The sequence below is a fragment of the Schistocerca piceifrons genome, chromosome X (genome assembly GCF_021461385.2).
Source record: "Schistocerca piceifrons isolate TAMUIC-IGC-003096 chromosome X, iqSchPice1.1, whole genome shotgun sequence".
NCBI lineage: Eukaryota > Metazoa > Arthropoda > Insecta > Orthoptera > Acrididae > Schistocerca > Schistocerca piceifrons.
Genome location: NC_060149.1, coordinates 119,746,618 through 119,765,884, shown reverse-complemented (window position 1 = coordinate 119,765,884; position 19,267 = coordinate 119,746,618). Strand labels below are relative to the sequence as shown.

Genomic DNA, 19,267 nt, shown 5'->3' with positions numbered 1-19,267 from the left:
TTCTGTACCCAGAAAGACCCGTACAGGACCTGCAACATGCGGTCGTGCATTATACTCCTGAAATGTAGGGTTATGCAGGGATCGAATGGAGGGTAGAGCCATGGGTCGTAACACATCTGAAATGTAGCGTCCACTGTTCAAAGTGCCGTCAATGCGAACAAGAGGTGACCGAGACATGTAACCAATGGCACCCCATACCATCGCGCCGGGTGATACGCCAGTAGGGCGATGACAAATACACGCTTTCAATGTGCGTTCACCGCTATGTCACCAAATATGGACGCGACCATCATGATGCTGTAAACAGAACCTGGATTCACGCGAAAAAATTATGTTTTGCCATTCGTGCACCCAGGTTTGTCGTTGAGTGCACCATCTCAGGCACTCCTGTCTGTGATGCAGGGTCAAGGGTAACTGCAGCCATGGTCTTCGAGCTGATAGTCCATGCTACTGCAAACGTCGTCCAAGTGTTCATGCAGATGGTTGTTGTCTTTCAAATGTCCCCATCTGTTGACTCAGAGATCGAGACGTGGCTGCACGATCCGTTACAGCCATGGGGATAAGATGCCTGTCATCTCGACTGCTAGTGATACGAGGCCGTTGGGATCCAGCACGGTGTTCCGTATTACCCTCCTGAACCCACCAATTCCATATTCTGCTAACAGTCATTGGATCTCGACCAACATGAGCAGCAGTGTCGCGATACGAAAACTGCAATCGTGATAGGCTACAATCCGACCTTTATCAAAGTCAGAAACGTGATGATACGCATTTCTCCTCCTCATACGAGCCATCGCAACAACGTTTCACCAGGCAATGCCGGTCAACTGCTGTTTGCGTATGAGAAATCGGTTGGAAACTTTCATCATGTCAGCACATTGTAGGTGTTGCCACCAGTGCCAACCTTGTGTGAATGCTCTGAAAAGCTAATAATTTGAGTATCACAGCATCTTCTTTCTGTCGGTTAAATTTCGCGTCTGTAGCACGTCATCTTCATGGTGTAGCAATTTTAATGGCCAGTAGTGTACTATCGCCGAGTTCCATGTAAAGGTCGTGAAACTGAAGGTCATACACAGAGGCTGGAGTAGTGTCTTTAGGAAGCGAATGAAGGCCAACGTTAACATGGGTCGCTTCACAAAGCCAAGGTGGTGAAGGGTTCACACCCACCAGGAAAGTTTCAGGTGGTGTACAGTTACGCCACCGTAGCAAGTGCTGAAAGCAGACTCCAAGGGGTAACAGAGAAGAGGGACACGACCCCTACTGACGATCAAAGGAATCACCAAAGAAGGTGGCATAGGGTGGGTGGCCATGCATGGCAGACAAACGGTATGCATACCAGCTGAGGAGAAAATCATGGAGGTAGGACAGGAGTAGTTCAGCAGCTTTGGCATACAGACTCTCAAATGAGTTAGTGTAAAAGGCACCAGAGGCCAAACAGATGCCACGATGGTGGATAGTGTTGTGACGGCATAAGAGGGACAGACGTTCAGATGCATAAACAAAGCACCCGTAGTCTATTTCGAATGGACAAGGGACCAGTGCAAACTGAGGAGGGTGGTTCGATCTGCACCCAGGAAGTACTACTGAGGACATGTAGGACACTGATGACATGTAGGACACTGAGGGAACGTGTACAGCGGGCTGCCAGGTAAGACACATGGGAGGACCAAGAGCATTTCCTATAAAGCTTGAGCCCCAGGAATTTCGTAGTTTCAACGAACAGAAGGGCAACAAGCCCAAAATGTGAAGATGGTGTGAGAAACCACTTGCGTGACCAGAAATTAATGCAGACGGTTTTGTCAGTGGAAAAGCGAAAGTCATTGTCGATGCTTCAGGAGTGAAGACGATCAAAGACATTGCTGAAGACACTGCTCAGTGAGACAGGTCCACGGAGAATTGCAACAGATGGCAAAATTGTCAACAAAAAGGGAGCTGGAGAGGCCCAGCAGGAGACAGGCCATTACAGTGTTAGTGGCGACAGCAAAGAGGGCGACACTCAGGATGGAACCCTGAGGCACACCGTTTTCCTGGATAAGGGTGTCCGACAAGGCAGGACCCACACACACCTTGAAAACTCAATCTTTTAAAAATGCCTGAAAGAAACAGGGCAGGTGGCCACAGAAGCATCACGTGTAAAGAGTATGGAGGATACCCGTTCTCCAGCAGGTGTCTTAGACCTTCTCCAAATCGAAAAACATGACCACAGTCTGGGATTTCTGCAGAAAACCATTCATGACATGGGTGGACAAAGTGATGAGATGGTCAACTTCATAACGCCACGCTCTAAATCCACACTGTGCATTCATCAGTAAATGGTGGGACTCCATCCACCATACCAGCCAGGCATGAATCATACGTTGCATCACCTTGCAAATGCAGCTGGCAAGAGAGATGGGGCGGTAGCTAGAAGGAATGTTTTTGTCCTTACCGGGCTTAGGTGTGAGTGCGATGGTGGCTTCACGTCAGCGTCCAGGAAATGTGCCCTCTGCCCAGATGTTGTTGTACATATTAAGCAGAAAGTGCTTGCCTGCAGGAGAAAGGTGATGCAACATCTCAAAACGGTTGGTGGTGTGCACCGGTGAAATGGAGGACGACCGGGCCAAGGTACCACGTGATGACACCACCGAAGAGGATCTTCGAGTTGGCGAAGGAGAAGATCGTTTGCCTTTGGTAGACCTTTTCGAGCCTTTCCGGTCAGAGGAAGACTCGGGTGTTGTTTGGCTGGAGAGACGGAGGAAGTCTACATGGGAGTACTACTCCTGTCCTTTCCAGGCTACTGGTTGCGAAGCTGGTGGCTTCGCCCCTTGAGGTGAGACTTTGAGGGTTTTTTGCACAGCTGGATGGGGGGATGGCAATGCTACCTTGACACTGGGTGGTTTCACAACCTCAGACCTGAATTTCAGGTCGCATGTCTGCATCGTCATGTCCTTCATGGAGCAAAGGTAACAAGAACACAACTATAGGTGCCACACTGGAAAACACAGGGTTTGCGACTAGCCAGTAACTTGTGAGTGACTGGGTAAGGCACTTTTTCCTTCTCCCGGATCTCTTGGACAGCCCGCTCATCAAGATACATGGGACAATCCCGGGAGGAGGCAGCATGGGCACCATTTCAGTTGATACAGCAGGGAGAAGGAGACGGACTATCGCCCTCATGCACATCCTACCACAGGTTACACATTTGGCTGGGTGTCGACAAGATGTTCTAGTGTGATTGAAACAATAACACTGTTAACAGTACACCAGGTTCGGAATGTACGGTTGGACTGTGAATTTCATAGCCTGCTTTGATCCTCGACGGCAGCACCACTCTATCAAAGGTGAGGAGGAATATACATTTTTCGTGACAAAGGATGGCAATGACACCCTGATCAGAGAGGTAAGATTGTATTTCAGCCTCAGTTAGACCATTGAGCAGCCTAGTGTAAATCACACCACAGGAAGAATTCGAAGTTCTATGGACCTCGACACAAACAAGGTAGCCGTGAAGAAGTGAGGCAGCAAGCAGTAGTTGTGCTTGAGAATCAGAAGCAGTCTCCAAAAGCAAAGTGCCATTCCTAAACATGAGCAGGATTTCACAGGGCCAGCAACTGCATCAACACCTTTCTGAATAATAAATGGATTGACCATGGTGAAGGACTGACCATCTTCAGTATGCGAGACCAGGAGGAACCATGGTGCAACAGGAAGGATCTTTGAATCATTAGCCCCATTACGTTTACGTTTTGTAGACATTGATTGGGAGGATGATTGACTCATTGCAAGAAAATCCCCCACGACTGCCAGCATCTCTGATGCCATGCTCCTTCAAACTGAGGGCTCCCTTGACAAGGGCGTGCACTCGTCTTAGGTGATTGTTCACAACTCAGGTCACACTTCCTGAACACCTGACGGGGACAAATTGGCAATTTGGGAAGGTTGCAGCTCAGGCAATCACCCCTCCCTCGGCCTGGCCTGTACCAGGGGGTACGTGCGAACCCTACCTGTTGACCCGGGGCTGGGAATTACACTTTAAGCATTACCCCGTCATCTGTTACATGCCAGATGCGTGGGCTGGCCTTCAGGAGTGCACAGGGAAAAAGGAGAAAAAGAGGAACCTCAAACGCTGAAATAGAGGAATGAGAGGAGAAAGGAAACAAAGAAAGGAAAAGGGAGCAAAAAACTAAGGTGAGACTGTTGTTACGTCAGTGACAGAAAATGCAGAACATTCCCAGTAACATCCCAGACAGGTTCCCCAAGGGAGGGAAAATAGAAGAGCAAGAGGATTGACATGCAACACGGAAGGTAAAAAATGCTGCAAAGGCTGGGGGCTCGTGGTAGCCAAGCATGAACTCGCCAAAGAGTGGCGAGCCCCCTGGTCAGGTCTACCAAGGGGTAGGGTTCCTTTAAACATGAATCTGAAGACCTTGGAATAACTGTGCAAGTGGTGTGAAGACGTGCAATGCACATGCACAGCTGTTATATCAGTAACTTCACCATTAGCAGTGTATAACAGCACTTTATTGTTCTACTCTGGAAAAGCTAACCTATATAGCGTTCAGTCTTCTTTCTCTGCAGAGATACTTTCTGGACTGTTTGCAAAGCACTCACAGTTGTGCTGAATAAGAACATATTTTCCTGCACACTGCTGGGATACTTACTGGGTTGATCATTCATCAGCTGGTATGTGATGTGTGAGTAAATGCCTCACCGTGAACCAAGTTTGAATCTTAATCCAACATCAATATGTCAACCTGTCACAAAAGTGGTGCAGGGAAATGGTCAGTTATTGCATAGACAGATCTTTCTCACAAAAAATCAGTATCATCCAGAATTTGATGGTCTATGAAACTTCAGCAATACGACCTTTAACAAAGATTTGATCAACTTCACTGACAGCTATGTCAATTTCTGCCATCATCTTGGCAAGTGTTGCATGGAATTCTCAATGTAGAGAAAGTAACATTGGGCAGGTGAGAACTGTCCTTCCAGCACACTCATCCAGCCAGCATCCTTTCTTCTGCAGGTGCTATCCCTCCACTGCCGACTGAAGACTTATTCCATACTTTCCTGTTTCACACAGTGCTGCACCACTGGGTACCACAGCATCCCACAAGGTTTCTTAATCTCATGAAGCCTTGTCTTTGGGGTCTCCAGAGTCTCCAGTAAATCTTATGACTCCATATAATATGTCTGAAGGCAAACAATACACAGCACAATGTTTCCAAAGCATTTATACCCAATTAAAAATTAAATGAAGGAAATACCAAAAAAATGTGAATATTCACATAGTAGGTGGAAGAAAGGGCCATAAATGGCAGAACAGAGAAGGTCAGTCTTTGCGTAAAAACTTCATACTGCGAGAGGCTGAAAATAATGAGCTGGCCTGGACAAGTGTATACAAAAATAAGTGAGGAAATCATCACATGAAAGGAGGAATAATATCAAAACACAACTGAGGTGTCATGACTGTATCTATAGCCACATGATATTTGCCCAATTTTTATATATTTCTCTACTGGTCAGTGCCAGTTCTGTACAGTAAGTGGTGGTCTGTTCTTACAGAAGTTTTTAGCCTTGTCCCTGGGATTTTCCACAATAATAGTTAACTTTAAAGACAATGTGCAACTAAACACTTTAAATAAGTTAAATATAAGATTAAGTTACTCTTAAAATGAATAACTGTTATTTTAACAGTTCTTAGAAGAGAAATGAGAGTTTGCTTGTAAAGTTTAGTTACATTAAAAATAAGCTCACTGATTATATAAAGAATAAACGCAAAAATATTTTCTCATTGTGTATATATAGTCATGATTTACTAGAAAAAAGTTGGAATTATTTTGAGCAGAGGGTTTAAGTGGGAAAATGTACTTGATTGTATTTATTCAAAAGTCTACAACATAAACTATTATAACTAAAATGCTTCTGCTCTTTCTCAAGAATAAAAGTAGTTCTTAAAAACACCAAATTGTGTATGCACAAGAAAGATTTCTGTGCTGTTAACATACTTAGTGAAACAATCCCTGCATCAAATTCTACTGGAAATTAAAATGCATCATGAAACTTAATTCCCTCATATCAAATGCCTCTTTAAACTGATTTTTTTAAATCTTGCACTATTTCTTCAATGAATACTGTATATCCAATTTCCTAAATTATGTGAACATTACAAAATAATTACTTAACCAAACCATGCCTATTAACTATGTATTTTGAAATTATACCTTGTTTGGTTCCATTGGCGGACAGCGCCAATTGTACAAATAATATTGTAGGTTTCCATCCCCAATTCCAAACTTCAGAGCTTCCAGGAATTCCTTGTTTTCCATTAAATTTAGAGCATTGAAGACATCAAAACCTCCCTGAGGAAAAAAAAAAAAAAATTGTCCAATTTCATTAATAGACTTCCAATAAATTAGCAATCTGTAATATTTAATGAGCCTCATAGTTATAATGGGACACAGTTGTTCACTTGGGTTTACACATTCCAAAATGTCTAAGGAATCTGCTAGTTCTTAGGCACAATTATACGGTCATAGCACAAAAAAATAGAGTAGACAGTAGCTGCACAATCTGTCAAACATAATAGTGCCATGAATAATTGCTCAATATATTTTACACCATAATACAGAACCTCACCACCCATGAAATCTTCACTGCTCAAACAAATATTTGTATCTGTGAGGCATTCATCTAAATCTACACTCTAAGTCACCTTATGGTGTGGCAAAACTTATTTCAAGAACCAGCATAATATTTCTCTTTCGTACATTGTAATTTTAAGTGGTCGCAGGCTCAAGTTGACAGGAAAAGGTATGTAGCATCTAAGAGAACAACTACTCTCCTTTAGTTCTTTCCACATTTAGGTCATCCTTTTCTCAGAGGCTATCTATTAACAAAGGGGACATCAACTAATTTAAAATGTGTTACTTGCAAACACATGAACAGAGGTACGCCCTGTACTAGAGGTCTGACTTCATATGTGCAATGAACCCATTTACATTCTACCACCCAATGGGAGCTATCTTATCCATGTGGTCTTTTACTTTTTTTGCCTGTATCTTCTGACCAGGGTGAGGATGTTGTGACATAAAAGATTTGTTGAATGGGCTTACTGGATCCCTTGCACAAATTTCAATGCCCCTAATGCTCAGTACTTCCACCTGCATCAGGTTAATCCCGTAATCCGCTGAATTACAGACCCACATTACTGACATCACTTTGCAGTAGGATTTTGGAACACACACTGTGTTCAAACATTACAAATTATCTTGAAGAAAACAATCTATTGACAAACAGTCAGCAAATGTTCAGATAACATCTTTCTTGTGAAACATAAATAGTTCTTAATTCATATGATGTAATAAGTTCTATCAACATGGGATGGTCTCAAAGTGACTCCATATTTCTATATCTCCAGAAGGCTTTTGACACTGCTCCTCACAAGCAACTTCTAATCACATTGCATCCCTATGAAGTATCTCAGTTGTGTCACTGGATTCACAATTTCCAATCACACAGTAATTCATAGTAGTAGATGGAAAGCCATCATGTAAAACGGAACTGATATCTGGCGTATCTCAATGAAGCCATTCCTAATCTATATAAACGATTTATGGGACAACCTGAGGAGTGTTCTCAGATGGCCAGGAACTGATGCTGTCATTTACTGTCTCTTCAAGTCGTCAGAATAAGAAACCAATTAAATAATAATTTAGGCAAGACATGTATAGTGCAAAAAGTGGCAACTGACTATAAATAATGAGAAGCGTGAAGTGATCCATGCGATTATAAAAAGAATCCACCAAATTTTGGATACACGATGAATCACACAAATCTAAAGGCTGTCAATTGAACTAAAATCTAAGAATTTCCTTTACCTTAAATTGCAGCTAAACATAAAATAAATGAAAGGCTACCACTAACTCATAGCAGATTGATGCCTGGAGCACAGAAACACATACCAGGAAAGAGCATTCTCACACACACACACACACACACACACACACACACACACACACACAAGATGCAACTGGTTTACTAAAGTGACTGTCTACACTGCAATTGCCCGTCTTCTTCTGGAGTATTGCTATGTGGTATGGAATCCACATCAAACAGGGTTGGTGTAGACCATTTATAGAGCTCAAATAAGAGCAGCTCGTTTTGTATTACTATGAAATACTGGAGTGTGTGTCATGGATAGAATACGGAGTTGGGCTGGTAACTGTTAAAACAAAGATGCTCCTTGTTGCGATAGGATCCTTTCCACAAAATTTCAATTATCAACTTTTTCCTCTGAATACAAAAATATATTGCTGGTGAAAGTATTTTGTTGGTGTCCACCTACATAGGCTGAAATGTTCATTGTAAGAAAGTAATCAGACCTCACACAGGAAGATTTGTGTGTCCACTTTTCCTGCATGCTGTTCGAGAGTGCAATAGTAGAGAAATAGCTTTAAGGTGGTCCAGTGAACCCTCTTCCTGGCAAGTAATTGTGAATTGCAGTGTAGTCACATAGAAACGCGCACCTTGGCTAACTGAAGGACTAAAACAGCTCAGGAATCTCAGAGACGCTGCATATCAAGCATACAAACAAGATTTTACTATCCTAGTTCTGCGAAGTTATTCAGTCAGTTGCCCCATAGCTAAATATACATGATATGACAACTACTGAATTACCACAATCAGAAATTCATTTAGTTGTGAATTTTATGGAATTATTGCAACTATTTCACTTGAGTTACCTGTTTCTTTTCCCTTACAGAGCGACATCTGATTGCATTTTGAGAAATAATTTCAGTCTGTTAACACAATAGAAGCCAATAATGCTACTTCCACATTCAATGCAGCCAATATGTTTAATTTATGAAATAAACATTGTTATATGTACTTATATACTGATGGAATCACAGTTCACACATTAAAATTGCTTTTTCCCCAAGTTTCCTAAAAACTACTTTCCCTGGTTTTTTCCCCTGACCCTTTAACTGTTTTCCCTGAGCACTGGAAGCAGGGACTAGTTAAGGCACTACTTAAGTGGGACGGAGCCAAAGCACCCACTGAATACCAACCTATTTGCATTTTTCCTGCACTGCCCAAGGCCTTGGACAGCTAGCAAACCACATAACCACAAACAACCCACTGGACTAATACCAATTAGGTTTCCATAAACAATGCAGCACAATCTCTGCCTTAAGGGGGGACATTGATGAAATTGACCAAAAATGCCAATTTTTGATTTATTTTTTATTTGTTAGTGTAATTCATGGACAATAAGTTCCCAAAAGTTTCAATGTTGAAATCGCATCCGAAGTGCCTGAAAATTAATTAAAAGTGTGACGCAGCCTCCCTGCCACGCCCACATTTTGAAGCAGCACTTCAATACCAGCTCAGCGAACAATGATTCTGTGTATGACTTTCAACCAAACGTGTGCGGGATACATCTAGAAGGCTGTGATACATACTCTTCGGTTTTATAAATCATCTTTGGCTGATCCTGCACTTCTCAAAAAGTGTATTCAAGGCAAAATCCAAATGAGTCTCTAAATTCACTCATATGGAAATGATGCCCTAAAAACACAGTTACATCTGCTACAGTTGTCAAAATTGCAACTTATGGTGCAGTTATTGTATTTAATGATGGGAACGTCGGAGGATGAATGTATTAGAAAGAATGGGCTTCAAGATAGGAAATTTTACTCACGACATCCTGAGAAAAATAGATTTACAGCACATCTCTGCAGCTGAAAAGTTGAAGACCTGGTACAGGAAAGAAGATAAACAAGGAACCAGAAACGAAGCCCTGAAGGGAAATACAACCTAGAGCACAAATGTGGTGCCTTTTGAAGAAGTGACATAAGGGAAAAAAGTTACTTTTAACTTTATATTGCGTTTCCTGAAAAGTTTGTTTTTTACGTAACTTTTCCTCGGATTCTATGAATGCTAGAATTATGAAGTTTTGTACACATATTTCTGTAAATCTAATAAACGTTGTCTCAAGAGCAAATTTTGAAATTCTGATTGCAAGCTGAGATATAGGGCAAAGTGCTTGGAATTTTGCATGAATTTAAAATTGTACTTGTGGAATTATAATTAAAAAATTATGAAAATTCTCCTATTCGACCTATTCCAAAAACCTCATGAGAGAAGCTTAAACATATAAAGAGATGAAACAGAGAAATTTTTGTAGAAATCTCTAATACTTTCTGAGAAAAAGGAACATACATTATTTTTTGAAAATAAAACTTAAAATTTCATTAAAAAAAGTTGAATATATATAATCAAAGGATTTTATATGTAAATGTGTTACTTTCATGTAAAATGTGGTGCAAAATTTAATTGCCATATCTCAAAAATTGTGGATTTGGTTCATTTTTGAAATAGTGTGTGTTTTTCATTAACATCCCCCCTTAATAAAGATAACAGATGATCTGAAGCTTGCAGCAGATGTACAAGAGGCTACTATCATGTGTTTCTTAGATTTCAGCAAAGCTTGTGACACTCTTCACTTCCACATTTTACTTGCCCAACTTAACAGCCTAAGTTTCTTGTCAAGTTCAGTTCAATGATTTTGCTCATACTTGATGTCTCACCAGCAGTGTGTCATGTCTGGCACCATAAAGTAGCAATGTATGCAAATAGTATCAGGTGTCCCACAGAGTTCAGTATTGGGTTCTATACCCTTAACTGTGTCAATGTGACATTAATTTTGTCCTACTACAAATACTGTATGTACGCTTGTGGCCTCCAGTTGTATCTCTGAGTGAAACCAATAAACATGATGATAGTTATCAACAATCTCAATGCCAATGTGTTTGCACTATCAAAATGGGCACAAGACATAGGTTAAAGTTCAACCCAACCAAAACCCAAGCAGTACTGGTTAGCCATTCAAGGCTCATTAGCCCGAATGATTGGTAATCCCTAAAATCTTTAACCCCAAATGAGACAAATATCAACCTCTCCTTCAACAAAGAATATCTAGGAGTAATAGATAAAAATCTAAATTGAACTGAGCACATAGCTGCAATGTGCAAGAAGACATCAGCATCTCTCCATGCCCAACAAATATACTAAAAGCTCTTCCCTCTTCGCCTGAGGAAAAAAAAGGAAAACTTTCAGAAATATTTATACTTCTGATTATTGATTACAGTTATATTCTCATGTGAGGCCTTTCTCATGAAGGCTCAATGTGCCTGGAATTGGCTATGAATGCCTGTGTTTGTTACTTATGCAATGTTCAGCTGATTGTATTATGAATAGCTATCTTGGCTGTGTGTAGACAAGCACAGAGATTTCCGTGCCCTCTGTCTACTCTACTGTCCTATCAACATACACTGCCCCCATCTTTCTCCTCAACCATAACATTCTTGTCTGAACAACATGGCAGAAACACCTGTTCTCATGAGAGCAAAATCCTTTCAGTCCCACTCCATTGTTCAGCCACCTTCTTGAAATTCTTCTCAATAGCAGGAACCAGACTCTGGAATAACCTCCCTCAGTACACAGGGTGTTCAGAAATTATCATTAAAAATTCTAGGATTTGTATAGGGGAGTGAGTACATAATACTTTGAATAAGAACCCATGACTGGAAATGTCATGCAACAGTGCTACAGAGCACCAAAGTTATGATTCCAGTGCCTGTAAAAGTATGCATATACATGGTGATTCCCTGATGATTGTAAGAACCAGGAGGCACATATGGTTTATCAAATGACATAGATGCAGTGAGCATTAAACCCCATGGCAACCTTTGCATCATCTCAATCTCTTACATTAATTCTTCCTATTTTAAAAATTGCCTTCTGAAAATCTAGGAATACAACATCGAACTAGGCGCCATACACCTTCGGAATTTCATGCAAGCAAAGAGTGAGGTGACTTTGACAAGACTGCTGCTTGAAATGCACAACTGTAGTGTCGCATGCACCACAAACCTACACTAGCAAAATTATGAACTGCACGTCATTAAAACAAGAAAATAAAAACAATTCCTTGTGTCCTTTAGATGACAATAATACTAAACACTCTCAGAAAAATAAAAACACAAGCTACTGGAGAAGCACACACATTGAGCACGAAACCATTGCAAACTAGGAAGAAGCCCAAATGTAAGGCCTTTAAATTAATGTCAGAAATTAAAAATCACTGTAGTATCTACTACTGGAAAATTTGGGAGTAGATTTGTTATACAGAAGTAAGGTAAGCACAAGTTCAGATAAATGTCCTGATGAAGTTGAATCCAATTAGAATATGCCAGTCATTAAACATTTAAAAAAGTGTTTTTAGGCAACACATGAAGAGAGAAGATGAAATCATCAATGTTTCCATTGTTAAAATCCTTTCTTTTATAATTCTGGGCTTCAGTAACTGAAACACATTAGTCAAAATTAAGATCACATAAATCAGAAGGAATGTTTTCTTGATCAGTCTGTTACTGTGCACAGCATAGTGTTAGTAACTGAAATGTAAGCCTTTCCACCTTCAGTAACTGTTGACACACTAATTCCCTTTTGTGCATCTACTTCTGATAAAGCAATTTCAGATAAATCTGAGCCATAAATACTAAAAACATCGTTTTTAAATTTGAATTTGGGGGTTGGAGGGGATGGTAGAAAGGAGAAAGGGGTGTGAGTGTGAAGAAGAGAGGCAGCTGTGACATCTTTATCTGGATAAAGTCGTTCACGCACCGGCTTGAAATCCACATGGCTGAATGGATTGATGATTACTGAAATAAATTGTGCTTTTATAAAACCACTGATTCATTGTTCCATACAGAATAACATAATTACATTTGTGATAACTGGTTTTGTTGTTGTTGTTGAGAGCATAAAAACTTCTGCCTGAATAACTTTTCAAATATATCAGAGCAACAATCCATAAGCCTAAAACACTTAGTTGTGCAACAAAGTGTGGTACACCCACATAGCTACTTCCCTTGCTAGTTTCTCTTTCACATCTATAACTCTTCTCACCAATTCATAGTTATCAAAGCCTTAACAATTCATTTTTAACAGCAGCTTCAAGAATGAATCTTTCCTTTCACATCCGACAATGTGCCATTTTGAAACTTCGTGGTAGCTTAAAACTGTGCAATGGAGCGAGATTTGATACTGGCGTTGAGTCTTGGTATGGCACACAGTTCTGATCTGTGAGGGCATTTCAACTTCATGTTGTTTGACTTCACACAAGTTACAATGATGATTCAGTTTTCTGTGCCCACAAGCTGTACAGTCAACATTTACACCTTGCCTATGGACAGTATTTTGTGCAATAATTTACTATTTAATCTGCACTCATATTTTCCCATGACACCATAATTGTATCACCTTTTATCAAAGTAACAGCTGTAAGAACTGGAACTAACAGCACATTTGCACATTTACTGTAATACATCATATAATACATAAAAGTAACAATACAGTTGTGGCAGCTGAACATGGACAACAGAACACGTCACACTGTTTATGGGACTGCCACAATTACAAGTTTTCAGTATTATGTATGTAGATCTAGGTGTGGCACAGTTTAATTTTTCGAGAAAATTCAGCCAACATATTTAAATTCTTGCAATAACTGAAATAATTCAAGGGAAATTAGCCAATTGTTCTGAAAGAACAGGCATACAAACTGGGAAATGCAACATTCAATGTTGATTTTTGGTTAGAGGGTTTGGCAGGGGGGTGGAAGGGGGGGGGGGGGGGGGGAGAAGTGATCCCATTGTAAGATCAAGCAGACACAGTACCTTCATTTTGATAGCTCCACACTAACGTCTCTCCAATATGGTCTAACCACCCTTAGACAACAAATCTGCAGTGATCACTGATCTCTTGCCCAGTATGCTGAAGATCCACGGCCTTCACAGACAAGCACCAACTTCCAAACCTAGTCTACAAACTGATCTCCTAATACATGCCCATAATCCTCAAATCATCCTCATAAACCAGATGCAAATGAGCTCCCTTCTTTCACTATCCAATAACACCCTGAAACACATTCTTTGCAAGGGCTTCACCTACCTATCATCATGCCTGGAAATGAGGAGCATCCTTCCCACAATCGTTACCCCCTCTCAAAGTGGTATTCTGCCATTCACTGAATCTATGAAATACACTGGTCTGCCACACGAGTAATATTCCTGTGGAGAGCCTACACCAACCCCACCATCTCCTTTGCTTCATGTAGCACACACAATTGTCTTTGCCTGCATCAGTGCAAGCCACCTGGTGCCACATTCATACCTTTCCCTTGTGGCCTCTTTCTCTCTGTCATAAGATACCCTATTCCTTCACTCTTCTTTCCACTCTTTGCCTCCTGTTTCCTCTCAGCTCAGCGTACCTGAGAAGCCCTCAAACCAAAGTAGCTGCAGCACTGACAATGCAGACATGCCTATATGGATGTGTGTTTTATTTTAGTTAGCTCTTAAGAATAATGTTGTCCAAAAGGTCAGCAACAGTTTCAGTTTTCCGTATGTGCCTGCCAACTGCTCAATGTCACAACTTTATGGGGAGTACAGGTTAATTCTTACATGGTCAAATTTATGTACCAGTAATGGCACTATTTGTTCTTGATAAAGAGCCTTTTTTTGTTGTTTATTTTAATTTACTGTAGGAATTAACCTGTGTTTTTGCACAGCAACACTCTCACGATGTCAATTCTCGACAAAATATTACGGGGAGTGGGTGCCTTTATTTCTTGTCGTTCTTGCATTCCAAACAGGGCTTTCCAGTGCCACATCTGCACAAATAATCATGTTGAACACACTGTTTTGAATTTATGTATCATTATTACCACCTTATACAAATTCCAACCAGACTGATGAGAACAATAAGAAATGGACCAAATTTTAGTATCTGGAGCATCAGTCAAAGAAATACCTTTGCTGTTGATTTATTGCAAATAGTTAATTTACTTAGCATCTATATAAGATAAAAATTAGGTACACAATATTTAACTTACATTCTTTGCTGAGACCAGAGCATCTCCCATTAACTCTACCCACGGAGTCTTGGTAGAAACATTGTAAAAAGAATATGCAGCTTTCAAAGTTTTGTGCAATGGATGATGCATCACTGTAGACGGCAGTGTGTAAAAGCTAACAAAATCTTGAAAAAAGAAAAGAAAAATGAAGTTAAAATTTTATTGAGAGGTAAGTGGAAGTAAATTGAAAGAATGTTGAGAATTTACTACTTATTACACTTACATATTAAAGATAGTCACAATACAATTGTAGATATGAAAAACGGCAAGGAATACACACATGCTGCAAGATTACAGTCTTAATGCTAATTAAATATTGTGGAGTGTTGAAAATTAATTTGTCCATAATAATGTTCATTGACTGGTTAACAACTACATACGCTTGTTCCACTGCATAACTGTGTATCAAATTGAGCCAATCAAGATAAATTGCAGCATTCAATAGCATTAATATCTACTAAATTAAGTCAAATCATGATATGATAAAAAGGACAAATATTACATTTAACAAAAAATAATGCAAGGGGAAGTGGGTGTGGCTTGGCAGCTAAGTTCGGACTACTAATTCTAAAGGTCCAAAGTTCAACGTTGAGTCAGTCTTAGGATTGTGTGTGACTATTTCTTTCACTTCACCATGGTTCAGAGCCCATGTTGAACTGTAGGTCTCCCTATAATTAGCTGGTTACGTCAGTTCAACGGTCTGAGGAAGGCAATGGCATACCACCTACAATATGAACATGCCTCACAAAGTACTGTGGTGTTCAAACCAACCTTTGAGCTGATAACAGCTTTACTAACTTAAAGGAAGTATTATTAGTGTCCCACTGGTGGCAAGGTGATTACAACAGAAACTCTTCCTTTTCTCTGCTAAAAGATTGAAGCTCTTGGTACAGTATGGTCAGACAGAATACATGCTTGCTTCAGGAAGGATAGAGAAGAGAATCGGTCAAGACCTTTTTCAAGGAATCATTACAGAATTTGTCTGAAGTGGTTTACGCAAATACAAGAAAATCTAAATCAGGCTAGTCAAACAGGGAAGTGTGTGTCTAAATACAAATCTAGTATCTTGAACACTATGGCAGCTTGCTTGACCATCAACAGTTAACAAGAAAACCATTAGCTAATAAGTGGTCCAGCATAATTTATGAAGATGAAACCTTGTTGCTATTTCTCATAAACATATACAGCACATGTGGAAAACTGCAGCCACCTACAAGGCAGCGAAAGCTATTTCATACAAGCAACAAGCAGCAGAAAGTAGTCGCTAACTGACCTGTTATGAAAAATTCATACAAATTCCTGACATCTTTATGACCATGAGAGTAATCATGTTACCAATATGTTGACCGAGGTGCATAAGTGATAAATTATCATTCATTTCCTTCTTAGTGTCACAAGTAATGGGCATGTAGAATGCCTCAATGTTTGCATGAGAAAATGGTTTGGACCTCAGTCAAAACCAAGTCATACCTTTCAATTTCAGGTAATCTGCATCACAACATAAATATCGCAAAAAAATAAAAATAACAGATGAATCACAATGTAATAAACTTGCTACTAATACAATTAATTCAAAAATGCGGCATCTACAATTAAAAAGTCACAGCTGTTACTTTGGTTTGCAGCTGAAATGTGTGTTACTACCTGTTATTTTATTGTTTTCTTCCACTACGAAACTGTCAATTATGCCAGGCTGGGGTAGAAACCAATGGCGAAAATCTTCCTCTGAGAAAACTGGTGCCAGGTCAAATCTTTTTAGGTACTGAAAAACAAAAATTTTGATAATATAAGGCATGAACTTAAATAGAGTACAGAGTAATAGAACTTCATGCACAATCAACAGTAAAAACAGAAATTTACATGCACAGCTAATTATGGCCACAAAACTTCCTGATCAACTTCTGCTCTACTGCGAACAGTGATTGCAAAACTAATTACACTTGTTATAAAATACACCCTGTAATAAATGCAGTAGTCATAAATGTCCATGGTCGTAGACAGAAATTTATCCAGGGGGAAGGGGGTAAAACTCAAACAGCATTTTTGATATAAATGACAATTTCGGAATGTGTCATTCCACAAGAAGTAAATTTTGTAGATGACCCAAAAAACTCATCATATCCCAAACAACTGATGGTTACCCATCGTGTATGAGAATTCTGTAATGAATTCTAACTCTGTACTGCAGGTTGCAGGGGGAGGGGGGAATGGGGGATCAAGTGCCCCCTCTTGACAACTCCTACGCACCCTTGTTGATGCCTATGTACAGGACTGAAGAAAATCTGATGATAATTTCAGACATTAGCAGAGGACTACAATATTGCTGCTAAGAATTACTATTTTTCAGCATTGTTATTTTCACTAGTACTATTTTTTCCTATACTAATTGAAGCAATATTTTCATGAAAAGAAATTTATTTTGGTGGTTGGTTCATTCAGGGTTATGTTACCAAATATATGTAAAATTTAGGTAACAGTTGTGTTTCAGAAAGCTATTCTACAAAATATTTATGGAATCAGTGATCACTGGTAGCTAAGCCACAGGAGTACGGTGTTTAGAAAGGATAGATTGCATGCAACCGGTGGTGGAGTGTTCGTCGCTGTTAGTAGTAGTTTATCCTGTAGTGAAGTAGAAGTGGATAGTTCCTGTGAATTATTATGGGTGGAGGTTACACTCAACAACCGAACTAGGTTAATAATTGGCTCCTTTTACCGACATCCCGACTCAGCAGCATTAGTGGCAGAACAACTGAGAGAAAATTTGGAATACATTTCACATAAATTTTCTCAGCATGTTATAGTCTTAGGTGGAGATTTCAATTTACCAGATATAGACTGGGACACTCAGATGTTTAGGACGGGTGGTAGGGACAGAGCATCGAGTGACATTATACTGAGTGCACTATCCGAAAATTACCTCGAGCAATTAAACAGAGAACCGACTCGTGGAGATAACATCTTGGACCTACTGATAAACAGACCCGAACTTTTCGATGATCATAAGTCCATTGCAGCATCCCTGAATATGGAAGTTAATAGGAATATAAAAAAAGGGAGGAAGGTTTATCTGTTTAGCAAGAGTAATAGAAGGCAGATTTCAGACTACCTAACAGATCAAAACGAAAATTTCTGTTCCGACACTGACAATGTTGAGTGTTTATGGAAAAAGTTCAAGGCAATCGTAAAATGCGTTTTAGACAGGTACGTGCCGAGTAAAACTGTGAGGGACGGGAAAAACCCACCGTGGTACAACAACAAAGTTAGGAAACTACTGCGAAAGCAAAGAGAGCTTCACTCCAAGTCTAAACACAGCCAAAACCTCTCAGACAAACAGAAGCTAAACGATGTCAAAGTTAGCGTAAGGAGGGCTATGCGTGAAGCGTTCAGTGAATTCGAAAGTGAAATTCTATGTACCGACTTGACAGAAAATCCTAGGAAGTTCTGGTCTTACGTTAAATCAGTAAGTGGCTCGAAACAGCATATCCAGACACTCCGGGATGATGATGGCATTGAAACAGAGGATGACACGCGTAAAGCTGAAATACTAAACACCTTTTTCCAAAGCTGTTTCACAGAGGAAGACCACACTGCAGTTCCTTCTCTAAATCCTCGCACAAACGAAAAAATGGCTGACATAGAAATAAGTGTCCAAGGAATAGAAAAGCAACTGGAATCACTCAATAGAGGAAAGTCCACTGGACCTGACGGGATACCAATTCGATTCTACACAAAGTACAGCCGTGTACCGCAAGTCTCTAGAGGAACGGAGGGTTCCAAATGATTGGAAAAGAGCACAGGTAGCCCCAGTCTTCAAGAAGGGTCGTCGAGCAGATGCGCAAAACTATAGACCTATATCTCTGACGTCGATCTGTTGTAGAATTTTAGAACATGTTTTTTGCTCGAGTATCATGTCGTTTTTGGAAACTCAGAATCTACTATGTAGGAATCAACATGGATTCCGGAAACAGCGATCGTGTGAGACCCAACTCGCTTTATTTGTTCATGAGACCCAGAAAATATTAGATACAGGCTCCCAGGTAGATGCTATTTTTCTTTACTTCCGGAAGGCATTCGATACAGTTCCGCACTGTCGCCTGATAAACAAAGTAAGAGCCTACGGAATATCAGACCAGCTGTGTAGCTGGATTGAAGAGTTTTTAGCAAACAGAACACAGCATGTTGTTATCAATGGAGAGACGTCTACAGACGTTAAAGTAACCTCTGGCGTGCCACAGGGGAGTGTTATGGGACCATTGCTTTTCACAATATATATAAATGACCTAGTAGATAGTGTCGGAAGTTCCATGC

At 40.1% G+C, this 19,267-nt stretch overlaps 1 protein-coding gene across 2 annotated transcripts in view; it reads right to left on the bottom strand.

The window, feature by feature from the left end:
- LOC124721325 (glycylpeptide N-tetradecanoyltransferase 2-like) overlaps positions 1-19,267 on the bottom strand; it is a 97,836-nt gene that overhangs the window by 6,527 nt on the left and 72,042 nt on the right. For both annotated transcript variants that reach the window (XM_047246236.1, XM_047246237.1), the window contains 3 exons: positions 16,604-16,721; positions 14,939-15,084; positions 6,204-6,341 (listed from right to left, as the gene is read on the bottom strand). In XM_047246236.1, coding sequence (XP_047102192.1) covers positions 6,204-6,341; positions 14,939-15,084; positions 16,604-16,721 — 402 coding nt within the window. The remainder of the gene's footprint in view (positions 1-6,203; positions 6,342-14,938; positions 15,085-16,603; positions 16,722-19,267) is intronic.